Here is a 21,380-nt window from a genome sequence, read left to right as displayed (position 1 = left end):
TCATCTCCTTTTCTCTTCCTTTCTTTCTCTTTTTGGTTTTCAAACCCTGGCTGTCCTAAAACTCGCTCTGTAGACCAGGCTGGCCTTGAACTGCCTCTGCCTCCTGAGTGCTGGGATTAAAAGTGTGCACCACCACCACCACCCAGGTGATCATCTTTCTTTTAAAAAAACAAAAACATTTTTGGGGACTGGAGAGTTGGTTCAGTGGTTAAGAGGACTGGCTGCTCTTCCAGAGGACTTGGGTTCAATTCCCAGTACCCCAGTGACAGCTCACAACTGTCTGCAACTCCAGTGCCAGGGGACTTGGCACCTTCATAGATATACATGCGGTCAAAATGCCAATGAACATAAAAATAAATAAATCTTATAAGAGAAAAGAAAATCATCAAAAAATAAAAATATAAATTATTGTGTGTCAGGTTGTGTGTGTGTGTGTGTGTGTGTGTGTGTGTGCGTGTGTGTTGTGGGGAGTGGGTATACACATGTAAGTACAAGTTCCCCAAAGAGGGCATAAGATCCTTTGGCACTGGTGTTGCAGACAGTTATAAGCATTGTTGTGACAAGAGTGCTGGGGAATGAACTTGGGTCTTCTGCAAAAGTACTAGATGCTCTTAATTAATGAGCCATCTCTCTAGCTCTCTGATCATCCTTCTTGGTGGCCTACTGTGTGCTCGGTCCAGTTCTGTACGCAAAGGCAGAAAGACATGAGCCTGGGACACAATTTCTTCCCATGTTTTACTAGGGCACGGCAGGGGTGTCTACTGTGGTCTGCATGCAGCAGCGTGGACATGCTGGGAGCTGTCAGTAATGAAGTCTCTCAGGCCCACCTGAGACCTGCTGAGCCAGGAGCTGTGCTGTGACAGTATCCCTAGGTACTTGTATTTGAGAAGAGGTAGTTCAGATAAGCATGCTGGGTTGGGGCTGTGGCTCAGTGGTAGAATGCTTACCTAGCAAAAGCTAGTCCACACTCAACACCGCAGAAAATAAAAGACCAGAGGAAAATGATCATGGCGGCTCACGCTTTTAATCCCAGCCCTTGGGAGGTAGAGGCAGGTAGACTTATTTCTCTAAGTTTGAGTTCAGCCAGCTTTATATAAGTATGTTCCAGGCCATCTAGGACTACACAGTGAGACCCTATCAAAACAATAAACAAGACAATAGGTGTCTAGGAGGAGGGCTACTCACCACATCTTGGTCAGGGACACCCCCAGTGAAGAGGTAGATGCCCTGAGACTCATGTTTGGTTTTGTCCTTGAAATCCACTTCTATGGCCTTCCGCAGGGCTCCGAGGACATTTCTGCTTCCTTGACACTGCAGGCCCAGGGCCCACCTGGGGAGACAGGGACATAAAGTTTGGGAGGGCCACCTTTGAGGCTGTAGGGTCCCAAGAACAATGAGAAGAAAGTTGTTTTCTGGTGTTTGCCCTTGGCTGCAGTGAGGGGATGGGGAAGATAGTGCCATAGGGCTGCTGTAAGACACAGCTACAGAGAAAGACTCTGCCTTCCATCACCTACCGCCAGGCTCTTTGTAAGTTGTCATGGCTCACAGCAACCATCTCGGGCCTCCAGCTCTCAACTGTGCTTCCAAACCTTTGAGGAAGCAAAGGAGTTTGTTTTTAGGACATAAGTCCTTTCTGTGTCTCCCTTCTTTGGGATCCACAGGCCTGAAGGCACACAAAATTCTGATAGTACGCCCACAAAATGTTGGAATGTTGCTGGCTTGGGGTAGTCACGAAATTTTCTGCTCATAACACATTAAAGACAACTCTGTGGGACAGTGCCAGGATTCTCAAGCAGAGACAGAGCGATTGCCAGCCTTGGCCACTGCCCTCCTAATACTCTGAAGTCTCCTTTCTCTGCAGGAACTTCACTGTCCCCCCCCCTCCCTTGGAGCACAGCTCACTGTCTCTGTGAGACTCCTGGAGCCCAAACTCCTCTCATAGTGCACGTCCCTCTCGGGCTGAACTGTGGTCTTTTCTGTAAATATGCATGATCTCATTTTCTCCGCGAACGGTATTGAAGGTTCCCAAGAGGAGAATTTATTTCTTTATGGATGACAAGATGTACTTTTTTGTCCTTTTACTGAACCTAGGCCTCCTCTGTGCCAGTCTCTTCTGAGAATCCCATAAAACTCCTTAGTAGACACATTCTGTGCCCCTCTTTCTGGTCACCCCTACACAGCTGTGACCCCTCCACTCCTAAGAGCTTCGGGAAGCTACTTCACCTCCTGGTAGCTTCTCTCTTCCTTTTGACATGATGTACAAGCTCCCTGGAGAAACCATACCATCATGCCCCAGCACCCCCACTGCTCCAGCACCTCCACTGCTCCAGCACCTCCACTGCTCCAGCATCTCCACTGCTCCAGCACCTCCACTGCTCCACCACCTCCACTGCTCCACCACCTCCACTGCTCCAGCACCCCCACTGCTCCAGCACCTCCACCTCCACTGCTCCAGCATCTCCCCTGCTCCAGCACCCCCACTGCTCCAGCACCTCCACCTCCACTGCTCCAGCACCCCCACTGCTCCAGCACCTCCACTGCTCCAGCACCCCCACTGCTCCAGCACCCCCACTGCTCCAGCACCCCCACTGCTCCAGCATCTCCACCTCCACTGCTCCACCACCTCCACTACTCCAGCACCCCCACTGCTCCAGCACCCCCACTGCTCCAGCACCTCCCCTGCTCCAGCACCCCCACTGCTCCAGCACCCCCACTGCTCCAGCACCTCCACTGCTCCAGCACCTCCACTGCTCCAGCACCTCCCCTGCTCCAGCACCCCCACTGCTCCAGCACCTCCCCTGCTCCAGCATCTCCACTGCTCCAGCACCTCCCCTGCTCCAGCACCTCCCCTGCTCCAGCACCTCCACTGCTCCAGCACCTCCCCTGCTCCAGCACCTCCACTGCTCCAGCACCTCCACTGCTCCAGCACCCCCACTGCTCCAGCATCTCCACTGCTCCAGCATCTCCACTGCTCCAGCACCTCCCCTGCTCCAGCACCTCCCCTGCTCCAGCATCTCCACTGCTCCAGCATCTCCACTGCTCCAGCATCTCCACTGTTCCAGCATCTCCACCTCCACTGCTCCAGCACCACCACTGCTCCAGCACCTCCACTGCTCCAGCACCTCCCCTGCTCCAGCACCTCCACTGCTCCAGCACCTCCACTGCTCCAGCACCCCCACTGCTCCAGCATCTCCACTGCTCCAGCATCTCCACTGCTCCAGCACCTCCCCTGCTCCAGCACCTCCCCTGCTCCAGCATCTCCACTGTTCCAGCATCTCCACTGTTCCAGCATCTCCACTGTTCCAGCATCTCCACCTCCACTGCTCCAGCACCTCCACTGCTCCAGCACCTCCACTGCTCCAGCTGCCCTTCTGGTTTCAAACCATCACTTCTGCCTAGGAAGGTTCTTTTGCTTTCCTCCCACCACCTGTGGTGACATTTCTCTAAGAGTCAACTCACAAACCTTTGACAGCACTTGGGTTAGAAATCCAACAATATACAAAGAAGCAAAACATTTTTGTTTCATCATCTCCCCTAAAATTTTAACTCTTCATTCTATATTTTTCATTAAAAATGTATAGGTGAATATAATTCTAGAAATGGAGTTTGTTCTGCATGTGCGACATATAACCTGCTTGCTGCTGTTCACTCACTATCTAGACCAGGTTGGCCTTGAACTCACAGAGGTCCTTCTTGCATCTGCCTCCCCAGTGCTGAGGTTAAAGGCTACCATGATAGCATATACAATTTAAAACCATATTTATAATGTACCAATTTTTAAAGAAAGAATTATTTATTATATTTTATATATAAGTACACTGTCGCTGTCTTCAGACACACCAGAAGAGGGCATCAGATCTCATTACAAATGATTGTGAGCCACCATTTGGTTGCTGGGACCTCTGGAAGAGCAGTCAGTGCTCTTTTTTTTTTATAACTGTTATGGACTCTATATTCAAAAGCAGAAAAAAGTCCACATCGAATTCAAGCTACATAGATTCACATGACCTGCCCACCACCACCTACCCCCCCTTTACCACCCTCATCCCCGAATTCCCCTGCACTGGGGGTCCAACCTTGGCAGGACCAAGGGCTTCCCCTTCCCCTGGTGCCCCAACAAGGCTATTCTCTGCTACATATGCAGCTGGAGCCACATGTCAGACTATGTATCGTCTTTGGATAGTGGTTTAGTCCCTGGAAGCTCTGGTTGGTTGGCATTGTTGTTCTTATGGGGTTGCAAGCCCCTTCAGCTCTTTTAGTGTAGTCAGTGCTACTAACTATTGAGCTATCTCTCCAGCCCAACTTACAAACTTTTAAGTTAATATGTAATATGTAGAATATAAAATATATTTTTAAAATGCATATATTTTTAAAATGAATATATATTTTAGAAACTACATATTATTATAATTTTGAAATGATAGTTTTAAAACTATAGCTGAAGCTATATATAGCTTCTAATTTTGTATACTATTTATTTATAGATTAAAATTAAAATTTAATTCAGAATCAGAGTACCAAGTGTTTGCAATTCTTGCTAGAGCCAGGCTAAGAATACGACATGGGCATGGCAGGGTCTCTCCCTTTTCTCTGCTGAGTTTACCAGTTTGAAAGCCAACTGGGGCAACGGACTGAATTACATTACCCTGGCTGATCAAGTCATGTGTTTTGGGGCCACTTACCGCCTTTCCCCCAACAGGATAGACCTGCAGTCATTCAATTATTCAAGACCCCAAACAAGATCCCCCGAATCAGATAAACTGATGTGCGTCTTAGGATGCTCCTAACATCACTGTCTGTGGTCCTGCTGTCTGTCTGAAACCCCAGCCCAGGGATGGCATCCACGCCCACTCTCCCCCGCAAGCCCGGGGGCCTCTCTGGAGACTTACGCGATGATGTTGAAGTAGTCTTTGTTGGACAGTTGCTCTTCTAGCAGTAGTCGCAGGGAGTGCTGGATATGAATAATGAACATGGAATTGGTCACCGAGACGTCCAGCAGTATAACCACCCTGAAGAGAAACACAAGCTTCAAGAGGCAACCTGAATCTCGCAGATAATGTTTGCTCCATCCCACTTTACTATTTAAAGATTTTTCCAGGGGGCTTTTGCTCGCCAAACTTATAGACGGCCAAGAGTGTCTGAGGTTTGAGACTGACAGAAGTAGGTTTGTAATAGAAGTGTAAGGATGTTGTGGGATTGTCTGTCTGTCTTAATTGTGGGATGTCGTGGAGGGAGGTGGTTTAAGGGTCGAGGAGTGCACGAGGTGATTTTCAAGTCAGAAAACCTGTCTTCCTGTTGATGCGTCACTACAGAGAAGAGCAATTACAAAAATAGTCTGCATAGTCAATGACAAGCATCAATAAGGCATACTGGGATGTCTCCCCTGCCCCCCTTTAGCCTCTATCCCCTCTTCTGGCAACAGCGTCCTCATCTCTCCTCGGGAAACAGCCATGTTTCAGTTTATGTGGCTTTTCTTTTTTCCCATCAAGACTGGGTTTTCTGTTGTTCTGGAACTCACTCTGTAGATCAGGCTGGCCTCGAACTCAGAGATCCGCCTGCCCCTGCCTCCGCCTCCCCAGTGTCAGGATCAAAGGTGAGCATGTTCCCATTGCCCTCTCAGGTGAGTTTCGTGGAGCTGGCACACACCATGCTTCCAGAGGGGCATTTGATCCTGGGCATTCGGAATATCACACCTCCCTGGCCAGCCTGATGAACCATAAATGCTCAAGCCCTGGAAATGCAAAGCTGGCAGAATGTGGTCCCATGGCTGTGTTGCCAACCCTCTCTGAAAACCAAACCCACAGAGGGGGAAGCAGAGCTGAGGGATTCTTTTTTTTTTTTTTCTTTTTTTCGGAGCTGGGGACCGAACCCAGGGCCTTGCGCTTGCTAGGCAAGCGCTCTACCACTGAGCCAAATCCCCAACCCGAGCTGAGGGATTCTTAACAAGGCTGACCCTCTGCATCCAGCCACACAGCTAAGTGTGGTCTAGAATTTTCAGTTCCCTTCATCAGATTTCTCTGTTTACTTTGAGCTTCAGTTATACTTATTTTGGGCGGGGGGAGTGACAGGGTTAAGAAACTATGTACACCAGGCTAGCTTCAAATTCTTAACCCAAGCTAGCCTCAAATTCTTAACCCCCTTGCTTCAGCCTTCCAGGAGCTGGAATAATAGGTGTGTACCACCAGATTCATCTCTCTGTTGCTTCTAAGTGAAAGAGGCTTGAGATTCAATGTTGGAGGTTGGTGTGTGTGATGCTGGCTCCGAGGCTGCCCACAGGATGATGAGCTGCATAAACCTTGAGACACACGTCAGACCACACAAGGAACAAGAGTAAGCTTTGCACAATCAGTACCTTCTTTGACAGACAGTGCCCCAGAATCTTCTGCTGGTCAGGGACAGCCACTGGAGCCGCTTCTCATATATCTGCACAGCTTTCCCGAGCTGCTTCTGTAAAAGGGTGGGCCACCATGAGTGAGTGTGTCAAGGGTGCCCAGGAAAGTCTGGGGCTGTAAGGAGGAGAATCACTCCAGACAGCTTCTGAAAATGGTGCATACAGGCAACATAAACATTTTGTTAGGGAAGGTGCAAGTCCCTCATAAGACTAAGAAGGGAAGAGCTTAAGTATTTCCTTCACATGTGGGACAGGCAGATAGCACCCCAAAAGCCCAGGGATTCTTGTTTGTGGCATCCATGTCCCTATCTAAGGAGATGCCCACAGGAGGAACACACAGGGAATCTGGTCAATGACTTGTTGTCTGTACGGCACAAAGGACTTTCCTGCTGTCCACGGACCCATCACTCACCTGGTACTCAAAGAGGACGGGCGGGTCCACATGGATGTTCTTCACTGTCCCATCATGCCACTCAAATTGTACCATTGCCTTCTGTACTCAGGCACGGGCAGAATAGAGAACAGGTGAGCAGGGGCGTGAACGGGAAACACAGCTGAGAGGGCACTGGACTCTTCAGCTCACATGCGTGAGGGAAACCAGCTTTGCTTTCATTCACCCGTCCCTCGGCCACCCAGGGAATATGCATTGACTGCTTGTACTACACGTGAGGACACAGAACCAGAGAAGAGAGCCTTTTAAAGGCTCTTACTTCGTAGGGCTCCATACTCAGAAATGTGCTCTAGCAGCCACTTTATACGTGTGTACAAAGCAGTGAGGGCAACAAGAAAGCAAGGACAACATTCATAGAGGAGATGATCATGGTGTCAGAGACAACCACCACTCGCCTCCTGGAGCTCACCAAGAAGGACGGATTGGTTTGCCAAGGAGCCCCAGGGAGCTTCCTGTCTCTACCTTCCCTGCCCTAGGATTACAGGTATGTTTGTACTACCATGTCTGGCAGTTTTTACATGGGGCTGAAGATCAAACTCAGGTTTTCATGCTTGCAAACATTCCACAGACTGAGCTACCTTTTCAGCTCCGGTTCTTAGATCTCTGGAAATCAGCAGTCATGGTAGATGCTTTCGGTCTGTTTGTTTGTTTGTTTGTTTGTTTGTTTGTTTGTTTATACCTTGGTGCTGGTTACCGAGCTCAGGGCCTCATATATGTTGAACATACTCCATCCTGAGATGTATCGCCAGCCTCATCATGCTCGATTTTAGAGTCCTGGATAGAAAGCCTGAATCCCACCCAGACCCACCCATTCAAGCTCATCTGGCTATGCCCATGGCTTCTGTTGTCTGACATATAGGATGGGAGCCGCACAACGGAGCACCCTGCAGAGGACTGGAGAGGAGCCTGACACTGCGTTACCTCGTGGATAGTAGCTCCTACTGTTTTCTGAAGAATAGGCACAAATTCTTCCACAGGATTGAAGGCGTTGGGTGCCAGAACCTGATAAAGGCCTAACTTCTTGGCTGAAAAAGAGTTAGCTTTGAGGCATTGCCTGGGAAGCCTGGAAGATTCCAAGCCTGGTCAGCCACCTGGTTCCTGCCCTCTCTGGGGATTTAATACCTTTCAGACCATTGATCTTCAGCCATTCTGCAGAAGTCTTGTCCAAGTCTGGGAACTTGATGGTGAGAGGAGCTTCATGCTTTGGAGGCTTAGGCAACAGACTGGTGAAAGGCCCTTTGGCAATCTCTGTAGAAATCTACACGCAATTAAAAACTTCCGTTACACAATCACACTTTAGAGCTGGTAAGCTCTTCCCCATTCACCTGGATCCCCGTGTGGCGTTTCTTGAAGCATCAGCAGGTGGGTTGAAGGCAATTCTGCTGTTCCCTCCCATAATCCACACCCCCATCACTGAGGATTTTCTGAATTTTCCGGGGACAGGAAAAGGTCTCCAGAAACCTGTCCACCTTTCTGCCATGCCTAGGGCCCAAGATGACAAGTCTGTCCATGGGCTTAGGTCACAAAGCTTCTGGAAACTTAAGCTCCCCAAGTCACTGAGGAAACCTTGACCTGCCTCCTGTGATACAGTTTTAAAGTGAAAAGCGGAGGCCCTAAGAGGTTAATTCATGTAGCTAGTGTGTCAGCAACAGAAAGGCAATCCAGACATCCACAATCGAGTGCCACCTACTTCTTCGATCATGCAGGACAGCTCTTCACATGGGTTGTTGTGGCACAGGGCTTGCAGCTGGCTGAAGAGGCCTTGAGCCTTGTGGGTTTCTGCCAGGAGCTCATCCACATCCCTACTGGTATAGAGCTGGGGGTGGTGGAGGCAATGAGCTATTCAGAAGTCACAGGGATGTCAGTAGTTGTCAAGGTAAGAAGAGGCAAGCAGCCAAGTCAGTTCCCAAGGCCGAGTGGCTGGCTGTCTATTTAAAACTGGAGTAATAAACCAGGGTCCATGTTCCAGACAGAGCCAACCAATGCATTTCGTCCCATATATACAGTATTGGCCTGAAGAACTCTAAACAACTGGGGGATTTTCTAACTTTAAAAAGGAACATTTAAGCCAGGTGTGGTGCATACTTTTAATCCCAGCCCATGGGAGGAAGCAGGAGGGGGATCTCTATGATTTGAAGCTAGCATAGCCTGGTCTACATAGTGAATTCTAGGATAGCCAGGGCTTATGTAGAAAGACCCCCCCTACATACAAAGGGAACATTTAGCATCCTTAGGGATGGAAATGATGACATCAATAGCAATTTTTAAAATGGTTGTGGCAAGACGGTACATGCTGTGCAAGCCTGAGTTTGATCCCTGAATCCACATAAAGGTGAAAGAAAAGAGTTAACTCTATACTGTTGCCTTTTGACCCTCACACACATGTCTTGCCTATGAGACTCCCCCAACATGTGAGTGCCGATATACACAATAGTAATAATTTTAAATTAACAAATATTGCTGGGGAAGGGGGAAGTTAGAACATGTGTCTAGTACTGATGAGAATGTGGGATGTGGTAGCCGCTGTGGCAAGTTAATAGTCTTCTCAAACACTAAACATAGCCTCCAGATGCTTTAGTGACCACCTGTGCTTTCAGTACCTGGGAGGCAGAGGCAAGGAGATTGCTAAGTACAAGGCTAGCCTGGGCTACATAGTAATACTATGCTTTAAAAATCCACAGAGAAGGGCTGGAGAGATGGCTCAGTGGTGAAGAGCACTGACTGCTCTTCCTGAGTTCAATTCCCAGCAACCACATGGTGGCTCACAACCATCTGTAATGGATCTGATGCTCTCTTCTGGTGTGTCTGAAGCTACAGTGTACTCATATGCATAAAATAAAAAAAATCTCCACAGATTGCTGAGTCCGGTAGTATACACCTGCAATCGCAAAATTCAGGAATCAGAAACAGGAGGATTGCTACGAGTTTGAGGCTAGTCTAGGCTATAGTATGAGACCGGGTCTTTTAAATTTTTATTTTATTTTACGTATATAGGCATTTTGCCTGCATGTATGTTTGTGCACCATGTGTGTGCCTGGTGTTTTGGAGTTCAGAATAGGCATTAGATCCTTTGGAGCTGATGTTACCGGGAATTAAAGCAAGTCCTCTGGAAAAGCATCTGGTGCTCTTAACCACTGAGCTATGTCTTTAGCTCCAGATCTTGTCTTAAAAACAAACACAACAAAATCTTCAACCAACCAACCAACCAACCAAAACAACAACAACCAAAGCAATCCGCCCCCCACAAACACACATTACCAACAACAAAAGTCAAAGCTGGACTTACGGTGGGACCCGGCAGGTCTACTTCAGCTCAGCACCAGATTGCTGAACACAGGCACCTGTGAGGCCACACAGCCTGTACAGCCTCACAGCAGCACAAAATCCACAACATAGCCAAACAGTGGAAAACCCAAGTTTCACCAACAGATGGAGGGACAACCAAAACTGATCATGCAGACAACAGAAAGTCTCCCATCCATAAAGTGAAGTAGTGCAGAGGCTACCCTGTTTCATGCTAAGTGAGAGAACTGGGTACAAGGGAGTATGCTTCCACTGAGGTGAAACACACAACAGGAAAATCCAGAGACAGGAAGCCGACCGATGACTGCCTGAGAGTGGGGTAGGGTGAAGGTGACTAGGGAGTGCTCATGTGTGCAGGCTTCCTGTGCTCGCTTTAATTACATCTATTATCTGTCTGTCTGTCTAATTTATTTGTCTGAATGTTCAGAGACATACAAGAGTACCATAGCTTATGTGTGGAGATCAGAGGACAATTTGTGGGACTCAGTTCTTTCCAGTATGTAGGTCCTGGGAGATGGAATTCAAGTCGTCAGGCTTGGTGGCAAGTGTCTTATAAAAGTAGCAATGAGCCATCTTGCTGATCTTAATTTCTTTTTCCCCTTTAAGACCAGGTCTCATGTAGCTTAGGCTGTCCTCAAGCTCTTAGTGTAGCCAAGGATGGCCTTGAACTTGCCTGTCTCTCCGCCCCCCCCCCCCCAGAGTGCTAGGATTTATAGGTGTTGGGTTTTTAAAACCTCTCTCCACTCTCTTCTTTCCTTTTCCTCCTCCTCTTCCTCCTCCTCTTCTCCCTTTTCTCTTCCTCCTCCTCCTTCTTGACCTTTCTCTATAGCCCTGGCTGTCCTGGAGCAGGCTGGCCTCAAACTTACAGAGATCCTTCTGCCTCTGCTTCCAAGTGAGTGCTGAGATTAAAGGCACGCATCACCACATCTGACAAAATAAAAATTTTCTTTGATCAACTGTTTTCAATCATTTCCCTTTTCTAGCCCCTATAATCTGTGACATCTGTAATCAGAGTTGGGACAGTGAAGTGACAAAATGATCTGATGCCTGTCCTTGATTTCTCAACATGAAAAGCTAGACTTTGTGACACCAAAATGAGGTTGGAAGATCTGGGGGACAGCCCGTGAGGGGCAAACACTCCTTCACGTGGTGCCCTGGATGGCTGTTGGCAGGCATGACTGCTAACCGGTGCTTACATTCCTTTCGTTCTGTTCTGAGACATGGTCTCCCTGTGTAGCTGACCTAGAACTTGAGATCTTCTTGATTCCCTGTAACTGCAACAGCATGCCAGGATTAAGAGCATGAACCATTACACACCACTGGACTGAATCCTGTGTCTGCCAGACAGAGCTGTATGTTAACCTTTGCCTCTGACCGCACACTGTAGGCAGTGGTTAGCTCTTAACAGGGACAAGGGCACCAATGAACGGATTGTCATGGACTGCAGCACCCCTTCTACCCTCCAGGGAGTCTCTCCCAATAGTGGGTGCTTATTTAGGGGAGAAATTTGGAGTCATTGCTTCAGTCTAGGGGCTCTGGTGGGAAGTGAAACAAGCTGGAGCTGTGCTCACATTCCTGGACAGCGATGGAGAATTCTGAAGCTGAACCGCCTTCGAAATGCCTCTAGATTCACAAGGGTGTGACCAGCTTACCAGACAAGCACCCATGGAGCTTATGACTTCAACTTATCCCTGTTCTCTCCACACTTTCAGGGTCCTAGGATTTTTTTCCTATGCAAGTCACTGAGCATGAAAGGCAAGGAAGATCAAGTAGGAAAAGCAAGCTCATGGCATAGTCTGCACACTTGCACCAGCCAGAGCCCCGAGGAATAACCTTGGGGCAGGGAGTGGGTACAGCAATCTGCAGAAGGCTTACCTCTGACTCTGGGCTGTAGCAGTGGTAGTGACCCCCAAGGGCATCTGTGAGGTTCTTCAGAATAGCCTGAGGGATGGTGACAGAGTTAACCATGGTGCCAAGGCCACACCCATGGTTTAAAAAACCTTTCCTTGGTAGAGCCTTCAGACCGTCCCACTCTTCCCATTTACCCATGGGAGAAGGGGTGCAATTCTGAGAGGTGTGCTCTAGTTCACAGCTTGGGGGGCCTATCAGACACTCACAGAGGGCACATGATCATCACATTTGTAGGTGACTATGTGAATGAAGAGGCTCCGTCCCAGGGTGGACTGCTGGATGAAGTCAGACAGGAATTCAGATGGCTGATCTGGACTGCGGAGCAGACGGAAGAGAAGGCGTGGCTATTCCCACTGAAACTGTGCTGTGAACATCCCAGATCAAAGTGGTAATCTCAGGGAACCTCTCCCTCTCTCTCTCTCTCTCTCTCTCTCTCTCTCTCTCTGTGTGTGCTTACGTGTGTATATCTTCATGTATGTGATTGCACCCTCCTGTATGTGTGGATGTGGAGGCCAGTAGTCCATGTCTTATGCCTTCTAACACCACTCTTTACCCCATTTTCTGAGATGGGGTCTCTCACTGAACCTTGATTGGCTAGTCTTGCTGGCCAGTAAGCACCAGTTGTTCCTGTCTCTGCCTCCCCAGTGCTAAGATTACAGGCATGGAATGTTTTTGTTTTTTGTTTTTTGTTTTTCCCATGAGTGCAGGGGATCTGAACTTAGGTCTTCAAGCTTGCAAGCACTTATCTGAGCTACCTTCTCAGCCCCTTTATTCATTCTTAACTGATCACCGGTGTCCCAGGTCACCCGGGTAAGATGCAGGGCTGGGTGGGCAGTAGCCCTAGCCCTGGCTCCCCTGCCCGAATGTGCATGGGTGGCCTACGGATGCAATTATTCTTCCAAGTGTGTGTGAGCACCCTGCTTGGTAATGTTTCTTTTTTCCTCAGACATTGCTTGAGTCATCAGCCAATGCTTAGTGAGAAAGGAGACCTACCAGCTTCTCAGTATGGCCACCAGAGAGTTCAGCTCCTTTCGAGCAAGGACTTTCTTCAAGGCTTGTAGCAGGTTGCTGCTTCCCTCGGGTTGCAGTGTCTTTACCCAGAGCTTGAGTTCCTGGAGGCTTGGAGGAGACACAGCAAACTAACTATAGCCATGTGCAGCCTGGAGAATGACCCGGTTCACCAAGGTCCCCTTGGACTTAGCGGCTCCATGCTTGGGCAGGATGCTCAAACTGTAGACTAGGGCGTGTTCTAGGAAATGTCTGCAGATGGTTTTGCCACTGTGTGACAGCACTGACGTACTCGTACATACCTAGATGGCTCAGCCTACCACATACCTGGGCTGTGGGCTTTATCTGTGGTACAGCCTATTGATCCTAGTGTAGTGATGCACAGAATGGCAGGAGGTTGAAGCAGCCATGAGGGAAAATAAGGCAGTGAAGGAGACGGGGTGAGTACAAGGTGAGGCTGCCAGTGCAGCACCACGGTCTACAGTAAACCTTTGCTCTAAGTAGAAAGGGGGCTCTACTATAAGTAGAAAACATTAGCCAAAAGCATAGGCGAGGGCTGGGGGAGTAGGTTAGTTAGGAGAGGTGTTACCTGGCATGCATGAGGCCCTGGGTAACATCCCTACGACCAAGGGGGAGAAAGCATGGGTACCAACCAGGAAGACAGCCACTTCCTGTTATTATCAGGCATTATGCACTGTACCAGAATTGTATTGTTCAAATTCTACATGGCTGGCTAGAAGCACAGCTCTGACAAGATAGGAAACGTTCAGCTCTGTATCTTTAGTTCTTATTTTCATTTTAAGCATATATCTCTTCTCTTCTCTCTCTCTATACACACACACACACACACACACACACACACACACACACACACACACACGTGTGTGTGTGTGTGTGTTAGCCTAGAACTCTCTATGCTGGTCTCAACCTCACAGAAATCTGCCTGCTTCTGCTTCTCAAATGCAGGGATTAAAAGTCAGCACCACCACATCCAGTTCAATTATAATTTCATGGGACCACATCAGATTTGTTGTTCACCAAAATGCCCTTATGTGACATGTGACTGACTCTTTAGGACTTTTATGAGGTGCCAGGCCCAGATAAATGTTAGCTTATTTAAGTCTAACCATAACTCCTGAGGTGGATACATTTATTAACATTTTAGAGATGAGGAGACTCAGGCTTGGAGTTAGAAAGTGCCTAACTCTGCATGTACCACAGACAACTTACTGGTCAGACTGGGATTTTATACCAACCCTGGCCCTGGAACCTGAGTTTTTTTTTTTTTTTCTTTTCTTTTTTTCAGAGCTGGGCACCGAACCCAGGGCCTTGCGCTTGCTAGGCAAGCGCTCTACCACTGAGCTAAATCCCCAACCTGGAACCTGAGTTCTTAACAGCTCTGCTACTTGAGTACCTGGAGCCGAGCCTTTTCCTCATAGCTCTTCTGAGAGCCAGATATTCACATGAAGCATCGAGTTGATCTCTGGACTCTATAAAGGCTCTAAGAACAGGAAGGTACGTGTCTGCGTAGCTGGGTCCATGTGCCTCAGGAAGCACTCATTGGTAAGCACGGACACAGCTGAGCTCAGATGCAACGCTTCTGCTCTCTCCACTCCTCTTTCAGCCTGACAGAAGGAACGTCCCTGGCAAGGGCTTGCCTTGTATGTGTAAAGCTCTGGTCCAACCTCAGCACAGAAATAAAATCCTAGTTTGCTGTTTTCATGATTTTCATTATTGTTGCTCCTACAGGGCCAGGGCTGCAGCCCAGAGCCTTGCCCATACCCTGCACATAATTCACCCTGAGCCCAAGTCTCCCTTCTGAGCAGAGAAGCTGTGTCAGGCCGAAGCACTTTCTGCTGCCAGTAATGTGTTCAAGGTGGAGTTTAATCTCACTGTCTTTCTTTCGCTGTGCTTATTTTTACTGCTACTTCCTAATTATGGCAAACAATATGGACTTCTCAGTTATGGTATTAACTGTCCCTCAATAGTAAATGGAATTGAGGCAATGAAAAATCAATCATGGGGCATGTGTCATGGAGCAAATACTAGTGCAGGGGCAGAGAAATGACACAGGACGTGGAGGGAGACCCAAGCATGACGGAAGCTGAGGAGCTCTTGACTACAATCTCAGGGTGACTGCCAGCTCTAGCTGGAGTAAGGAACAGTGAAAGGCCACTCACGGAGAGTGGCTGTTCCATGCCGGGGCCTCATTTCATCTTGACAACAGCTCTGTGAATAGCAGGTATCACTCGCTCTGTCCTGAGACACGCGTGCACGCACATGCACATACGCACACAGACACAGACACAGACACACACACACACACACACAGAGGGAGAGAGAGAGAGAGAGAGAGAGAGAGAGAGAGAGAGAGAGAGAGAGAGTTGTGGTCACACCCAGGGCTGGACTGTCCTCTTCAAGGCTGGTATTGGACAAAGGGGAATCGAAGCTTAGGTTTTCAATGCATCTAGTTATTTGGTGGCAGATAGACTGGGCTGTGCTGTGCATGTGGAGGTCAGGAGAAAGCTCTTTCCTTCTGATCATGCTCCTCAGCAAGGGTCTCTGTCCTATGCTTAGTTAGTTAGTTAGTTGGTTAGTAGGTTAGTTGGTTGGTTAGTTGGTTGGTTGGTTAGTTGGTTAGTTGGTTAGTTTCCTGGCTCTGCTCTGAGCTTTGCAATTCCAGCCAGGTATGTTCCCTGTGGCCACATTTCCTCGTTTACAAAATGAATATTATAATTCTATTGCAATGGATATGGATTTTAAATATGTTCATGTTTTTAAAGTACCTTTAAAGTATACCCAACACCCACTAAAGACATTGTCATCATGGAGAACAAATTTGTAATTTCTGGCATAAACAGACATTCCTGTGTACCTCCTTCCAAAGTCCCCCAAATCCTACACTAGCTTATCCATAGAGGACAGCTATGCAATGGAATAGTGGGTAGCCACTACTGGTGAGGTGAGTCTATGTGCAGTGAAAGGAGATACTAGTAAAACCAGAGAAAACGCCAGAGCACAGAGCAGGCAGTGAGCCCCTGCTGTTCACGTGTTCTGGCAGCAGGGTAGAACCTGGCCAATGCTCTAACACAAAGCCATGCGCACTTTGCCCTCCACTTACTCTCAATTTCTATTTTGAGACAGGGGTCTAAGTTACCCAGGATAGCAGTTCTAGCTCAGGCTGACTTTAAATGTGTGATCCTTCTGCCTCAGCATCTTGACCAGCTGGGGATACAGGCATGCACCACCAGGCCTAGTGTCTTGCTTCTGCCTAAACCAGATGGAGCACAGATGTATGTGTGTGGGGCCCATCTGTGGAAACAGACATAAAATATCACTGGGCGGTAAGAGTAGAAGAGCTTTACAAAGGAGATCCGTTCCCTGTTTTCATCCATTCAGACCGTTTGGCTTATTTAGAACATGCATGTATTAATTTCACAGTAACAAAGCTATTGTTTCTAGTTTGCTGCATCCAGATCATCAAAATAAAAATAGGAAATAAATAAAATAAAAAGCCAGTGAGCTGTCTAGTGGTGGCCTTGTCCTTTATTTTGGAAGAGCTTGTGGATTGTGTGGAAGTGATCATCTTTCCAACTGTTGCCTAAATGCCTAAGTTTCTGCTGCTGTGACCCCTTGCTGTGTTGTGGTTTGGGGATTTGCATTTTAACATTCAGTGAAGGGTTAGAGACAGAACTCAGTGGGTAGTGTTTGCCCAGCACCTATAAAGCCATGGCTTTCATCCCTAGGGTCTCATAAACCAGGTGGGCACCTGTGACCCCAGCACTCAGGAGGTAGAATCAGGCAGATCAGACGTTCAAGGCCATTCTCAACTGCATAGCAAACTTGAGGCCAGCCTGGGTTACACGAGACATGAGAAATTCAAACACACACACACACACACACACACACACACACACACACACACACACCACTCACACAAATGTAAAAGCAAATATTCCATTGAACCTGAACAAGGGGACATTCCGGTGTGGAGTCCTGGCAGCTAGCTACTCACGTTGAAGCACTGACTTCCACAGGGTCCGGCCAGAGGAAGTTGGTGGTGCCGCCAAAGGTCAGGACATACAGCTTTTCCTTGAGGCTCAGCTGCTCATCAATGAGACTCTGTGGATAAAAGGATAGGAATGGCTCTGAGAGCCAGGGCTCCATAGAACCTGGCTACCCTCTCTACTATAAACTGCCCTCGTTGTGGAGAGTGGAGCTGGGCTAAACAGGGACAACTGCTGAATAAGGATGGCTACCCCCACGGAGCCTCTCAGAGCTCTGCTCGACCTTCATAAAACACAAGCTGTTGCTAATGCGGTTGGTACCTATCCCAGACGATAAGCAATTCCATGGCAAAGCACCTTCCACATCACCTCCCTTGTCTATCTGTGCTCAATGTAGCTTTTGCATATAAAGTCCTTTTATCCTGACAGCTGTGTGTGGTGGCCATATTGTCCCCCTAGCTTTATGGCGGCGGCGGAGGCGGGGAGGGGGGGGTGTACCAGGGACACATAGCCTGGAAGGGGAGCTGGAATTTGACTTCACTTTTCTGTTTTGCAAATGTCAAAGCAACCAGAATAGCATTCTCATCTGAAAAAGGCCAGGAGCTCAGGGCTATGCTGTGTCAGCCCCACAGACTCCAGTCAGCAGCCTGTCTCGAGGGAATCTGGGCTTTTGCAGGGGTTGCGGGTGTCTGGCTGGGAGGTTCTGCTGTGGGAAAAATACTAGAAGTTCACACTGCAAGTGAAAATGAGTCTGTGGTGAGCTTTCACAGAATTTGACACAGATCTTCCCCTAAAGGTGCTAATTGAGTGAGAGCTGTTCTTTGTGAATGGCCCTGTTCTGCATTTGCTGTAAACAAAGCGAGTTTGTCCTGCAGGCGGGGAGGCTGGAGAAGTGAGAGGCTGGAGACGTTACTCCTCAGCTAGAGACTTACTGTGAGGTCATTTTGGAATTCCTCGGTCTGAGGGCCACTGCTGACCTGCGATGAATCTATGAGGAGGCCCACTCTTGATCCCTTGATGAGGCCAAATGCCTAAAACCAAAGAGGAAATGTGCAAACAAGCAGCCCAGCCCCCCACTTCTGAGGCAGGGGTGTGAGCAACCCCTCTTATTGCAACAGAAAGAGGCAAGGTGAGGTGGGAGCCCCATTCTACAAGAGAAAAGCAAGACCTGGGGCCCTGCCCCACGGGGCTCCTGGCACTGACTGCTCTGGGTGGTGGTTCCTCCTGAAGCTACTGACCAGCGTCATACAATAACACACTGTTACAGAAAAGTTACAGGAACGCATGCTTTGGTGGATGTCTAATGCTACATTAATATAATTGGTAATTAATAGATAATAATATGTACTTAATATAATTGATAGAATGCTGACCCCGTTCTGTCCCTATTTATGCCTTGTCTTCTCAGTGGGATGTGTGGTCACCAGCGGCTGTGGCACTTCTATGAGTTCCTAGTTAAGATTCTGACAGGGGTTACCATCCCCACATCAGAGCTGACAGATTCCACGTGTGTGTTTATCCCACAGTGAGAGAGAGCATGGGTGGGAACTGCAGCGCTCATTCACAGGAACTCAGGATCCTCCGGGAGCAGGATTCCTCATTCCCTGTTACCATCAGTGTTCTGACAGAGATGGGGCTTTGACATTTCCTGTCACTCCTGCAACATTCCTTTCCCAAACTTCCTTAGCAAGTGATTTCTCCTCCAACTTTACTCATAAAAAGGAACAGAACTAAAAAACAAACGAATGACTAACCACTTCCCGGGGTTGGGATGCTTACCACACAAACATGAGGACCTACCTGGGTTCATGCCCAGTTCATACATAAAGGCTGAGCAAGAAGGTACGAGTCTTGTGACCCCGGAGGCTGGGACATCAGAGGCTGGTGGGTGCTGGGGAGGGGGCTCACTGGGCAGTCAGTTTAGCCTAAATGGTGAGCTCCAGGGACAGTGAGAGTCCTTGTCTCAAAAACCAGGGTGGAGCATGATAGAGGAAGATTCTCTGATGTCATCCACTGGCCCGCTTGCATATTTGCTTGGGTGCATGCGTCCATATACATACATGTACATGAATACCATACATATGTTTCGGAAGAAAGGAACCAGTGGGAGGGACAGAGTGATAAGGGTCATGGGGTCTCAGCAAAGTTAAATGATACACACATGAATGAAAATACCAGAGTGAAAGTCATCATTTTGTACTATCGCTCTATGATAAAAACAACCTTCCTGTGCAGAATCTTCCAATATGCTACCTGTTTCTGGAACTGTGTGTCTAGCATGACTGCCTCATGCTTTAAGTCAACCTGTGACTCAAGTTACTGGATCTTTTCTGGTCAAGAGGGACTTTGGTCCTGTCCCAGCCCGTCTCCTAGTTCAGTACTCCTGTGTACGCCTGTGTACTGTTACCATACAAGCAGGAAGACTATTTCCTATCTCACAAAAGACTTAAGTTCTCCTTTCTCCCCTGTTTTCTCTGTTTCCAATTAGAGCTTCTGGTCCTTATCTCCACGTTTCTAGGACTCAAGTTCAGTTCTTACCTCCCTCTTCCTATGAAGCTACACTTGAGAAGGGGATTAGTGGCCTCCATCTTGACTGAACCTCAGATCAAATCTACATTCTCGACTTCCGTGGACTCCAAGTAGCTGATAGTACAGTTTGGCAATGACAGAGTCTGTCAGCACATGACATTAGGCCCTTTCTGGCTCACTGTCATCTGTCCCAATGTCCCTGCTTCAAAGTGGTTCCCCTGACTGTCCTTTGCAGAGTATCCTCTAACACAAGGAATCAGGTATTAAAAATTAGAGCTCCTCTCTTCCCTTTAAAAGGGAAGGTGGGGGCTGGGGAGACAGCTCTGCGGTTAAGAGCACTGACTGCTCTTCCAAGGGTCCTGGGTTTCATTTCCAGCACACACATGGTGACTTATAAAACTGTCTGTAAGTCCTACTCCAGGGGATCTGACACCCTTTCCAGCCTCCATGGCTACCAGTCACATGTGTGGTACATAGACATGCTTATGAACAAAACATTCATATACAGAAAATAAATAATTGTTTTTTAATCTGTGAAAAAATAAAGTGTAAAAAGAGGCCTGAGGAAGTGGCTCAGGGGCTAAGAGTGCTTTCTGCTCTTACAGAGGACTGGTGTTCTTCCAGTCCTCTGGAATTTCCAGCACCTACATCAGGTAGAACAGCTCATAGTTACCTATAACCTCTGCTCCAGGGTAGTCAATACCCTCTGCTCTCTGAGGGCATCTAGTGTGTGTGTGTGTACACGTGTGTGTGTACACATACTACTACTAATGTTTAAAAATACACCATCAAAATTATCAAATTTGTAGGATTTGTTCACAGAGACAGGTCCACCAACCAGGGAGCATGCAGGGGCTGGGCCTAGGCCCCCTACATTTATAACAAATGGGGAGCTTGGTCTTCATGTGGGATCCCTAAACTGCCCTGGCCTTGCCCCAGTGTTGGGATTGCAGGACTGGGCCACCATGCCTGGCTGGGTTTTTTAAATATTAAGGTCTTGGGAACTCAGCAACAAGAACACAGCTATGTCCGTGGGCTTCATGTTTGTGGGTTAAGAAGTTGGGTTTAGTGGATGCCAACTTGAGTTGGCATTACCATCCTCTGCAATGGAAAGGGCTGAATCAAGCAGCTGAGCTGAAGAAGGCAGGAGAAGATGCACGTGGCCATTACCTTCTTGCTGTTCTCGGTTAGCCACCGCATCCTCTGCTGATAGAGTTCAATAGTGCTGTTGGGATACCAGAAAGACTAGTCACCATCAGACAGTGTCATCACTGAGAGCTGACACACGGAGGAAGGTTCATCACTGATGTCATTTACACCAAGGACAGCTTATCACGGAGCACTGTCACTTCCACACAGAAAGGCAGTAGGATTTTACAAGTTTTAGTTATCTAAAATTTTAAATTTAAAACTTTCTCTTTTCTTTTCTTTCTCTCTTTCTCTCTTTCTCTCTTTCTTTCTCTCTCTCTCTCTCTCTCTCTCTCTCTCTCTCTTTCTTTCTTTCTTTTTTTTTGAGACAGAGTTTCACTGGATAGCCCTAACTGGCCTATAACTTGCTATGTAGATCAGGCTGGCCTCAAATTCACAGGGTTCTCCCTTCCTGAACCTCCCTATTGCTGAGTTTTAAAGGTGTGGCCTTTTCTACATCTTTCGAGGGAGAATCTCATTCTGTAACTGAGGTTGGTCTCAGACTCTCTCTTTTATTGTTTTTTTTTTTAACAATAAAAAACAATTATTTTGTGTTCATATGTCATAGGAAGGGTGGAGGAGGAAAGGAGGG

The 21,380-nt window shown here is 47.9% G+C and overlaps 1 protein-coding gene across 14 annotated transcripts in view; it reads right to left on the bottom strand.

Moving 5' to 3' along the window:
* Vwa3a (von Willebrand factor A domain containing 3A) overlaps positions 1–21,380 on the bottom strand; it is a 61,779-nt gene that overhangs the window by 20,777 nt on the left and 19,622 nt on the right. For 10 of the 14 annotated variants that reach the window (XR_010065632.1, XR_005503151.2, XR_005503154.2 and 7 more), the window contains 14 exons: positions 20,771–20,825; positions 18,004–18,102; positions 17,080–17,186; positions 13,050–13,175; positions 12,263–12,371; positions 12,021–12,086; positions 8,533–8,658; positions 7,965–8,100; positions 7,764–7,882; positions 6,804–6,884; positions 6,353–6,447; positions 4,890–5,009; positions 1,515–1,589; positions 1,186–1,330 (listed from right to left, as the gene is read on the bottom strand). Coding sequence is in view for 11 of the 14 variants with exons in the window: in XM_063285910.1 (XP_063141980.1) it covers positions 1,186–1,330; positions 1,515–1,589; positions 4,890–5,009; positions 6,353–6,447; positions 6,804–6,884; positions 7,764–7,882; positions 7,965–8,100; positions 8,533–8,658; positions 12,021–12,086; positions 12,263–12,371; positions 13,050–13,175; positions 17,080–17,186; positions 18,004–18,102; positions 20,771–20,825 (1,459 nt within the window). In the remaining 3 variants the exon portion in view is untranslated. The remainder of the gene's footprint in view (positions 1–1,185; positions 1,331–1,514; positions 1,590–4,889; positions 5,010–6,352; positions 6,448–6,803; positions 6,885–7,763; positions 7,883–7,964; positions 8,101–8,532; positions 8,659–12,020; positions 12,087–12,262; positions 12,372–13,049; positions 13,176–17,079; positions 17,187–18,003; positions 18,103–20,770; positions 20,826–21,380) is intronic. The other 4 variants (XM_006230159.5, XM_063285923.1, NM_001198653.1 and 1 more) reach the window with 1 other exon arrangement.

Source organism: Rattus norvegicus, chromosome 1 (assembly GCF_036323735.1).
Source record: "Rattus norvegicus strain BN/NHsdMcwi chromosome 1, GRCr8, whole genome shotgun sequence".
NCBI lineage: Eukaryota > Metazoa > Chordata > Mammalia > Rodentia > Muridae > Rattus > Rattus norvegicus.
The sequence above is the reverse complement of the archived record's forward strand: the minus strand, read 5'-3'. Positions and strand labels throughout refer to the sequence as shown.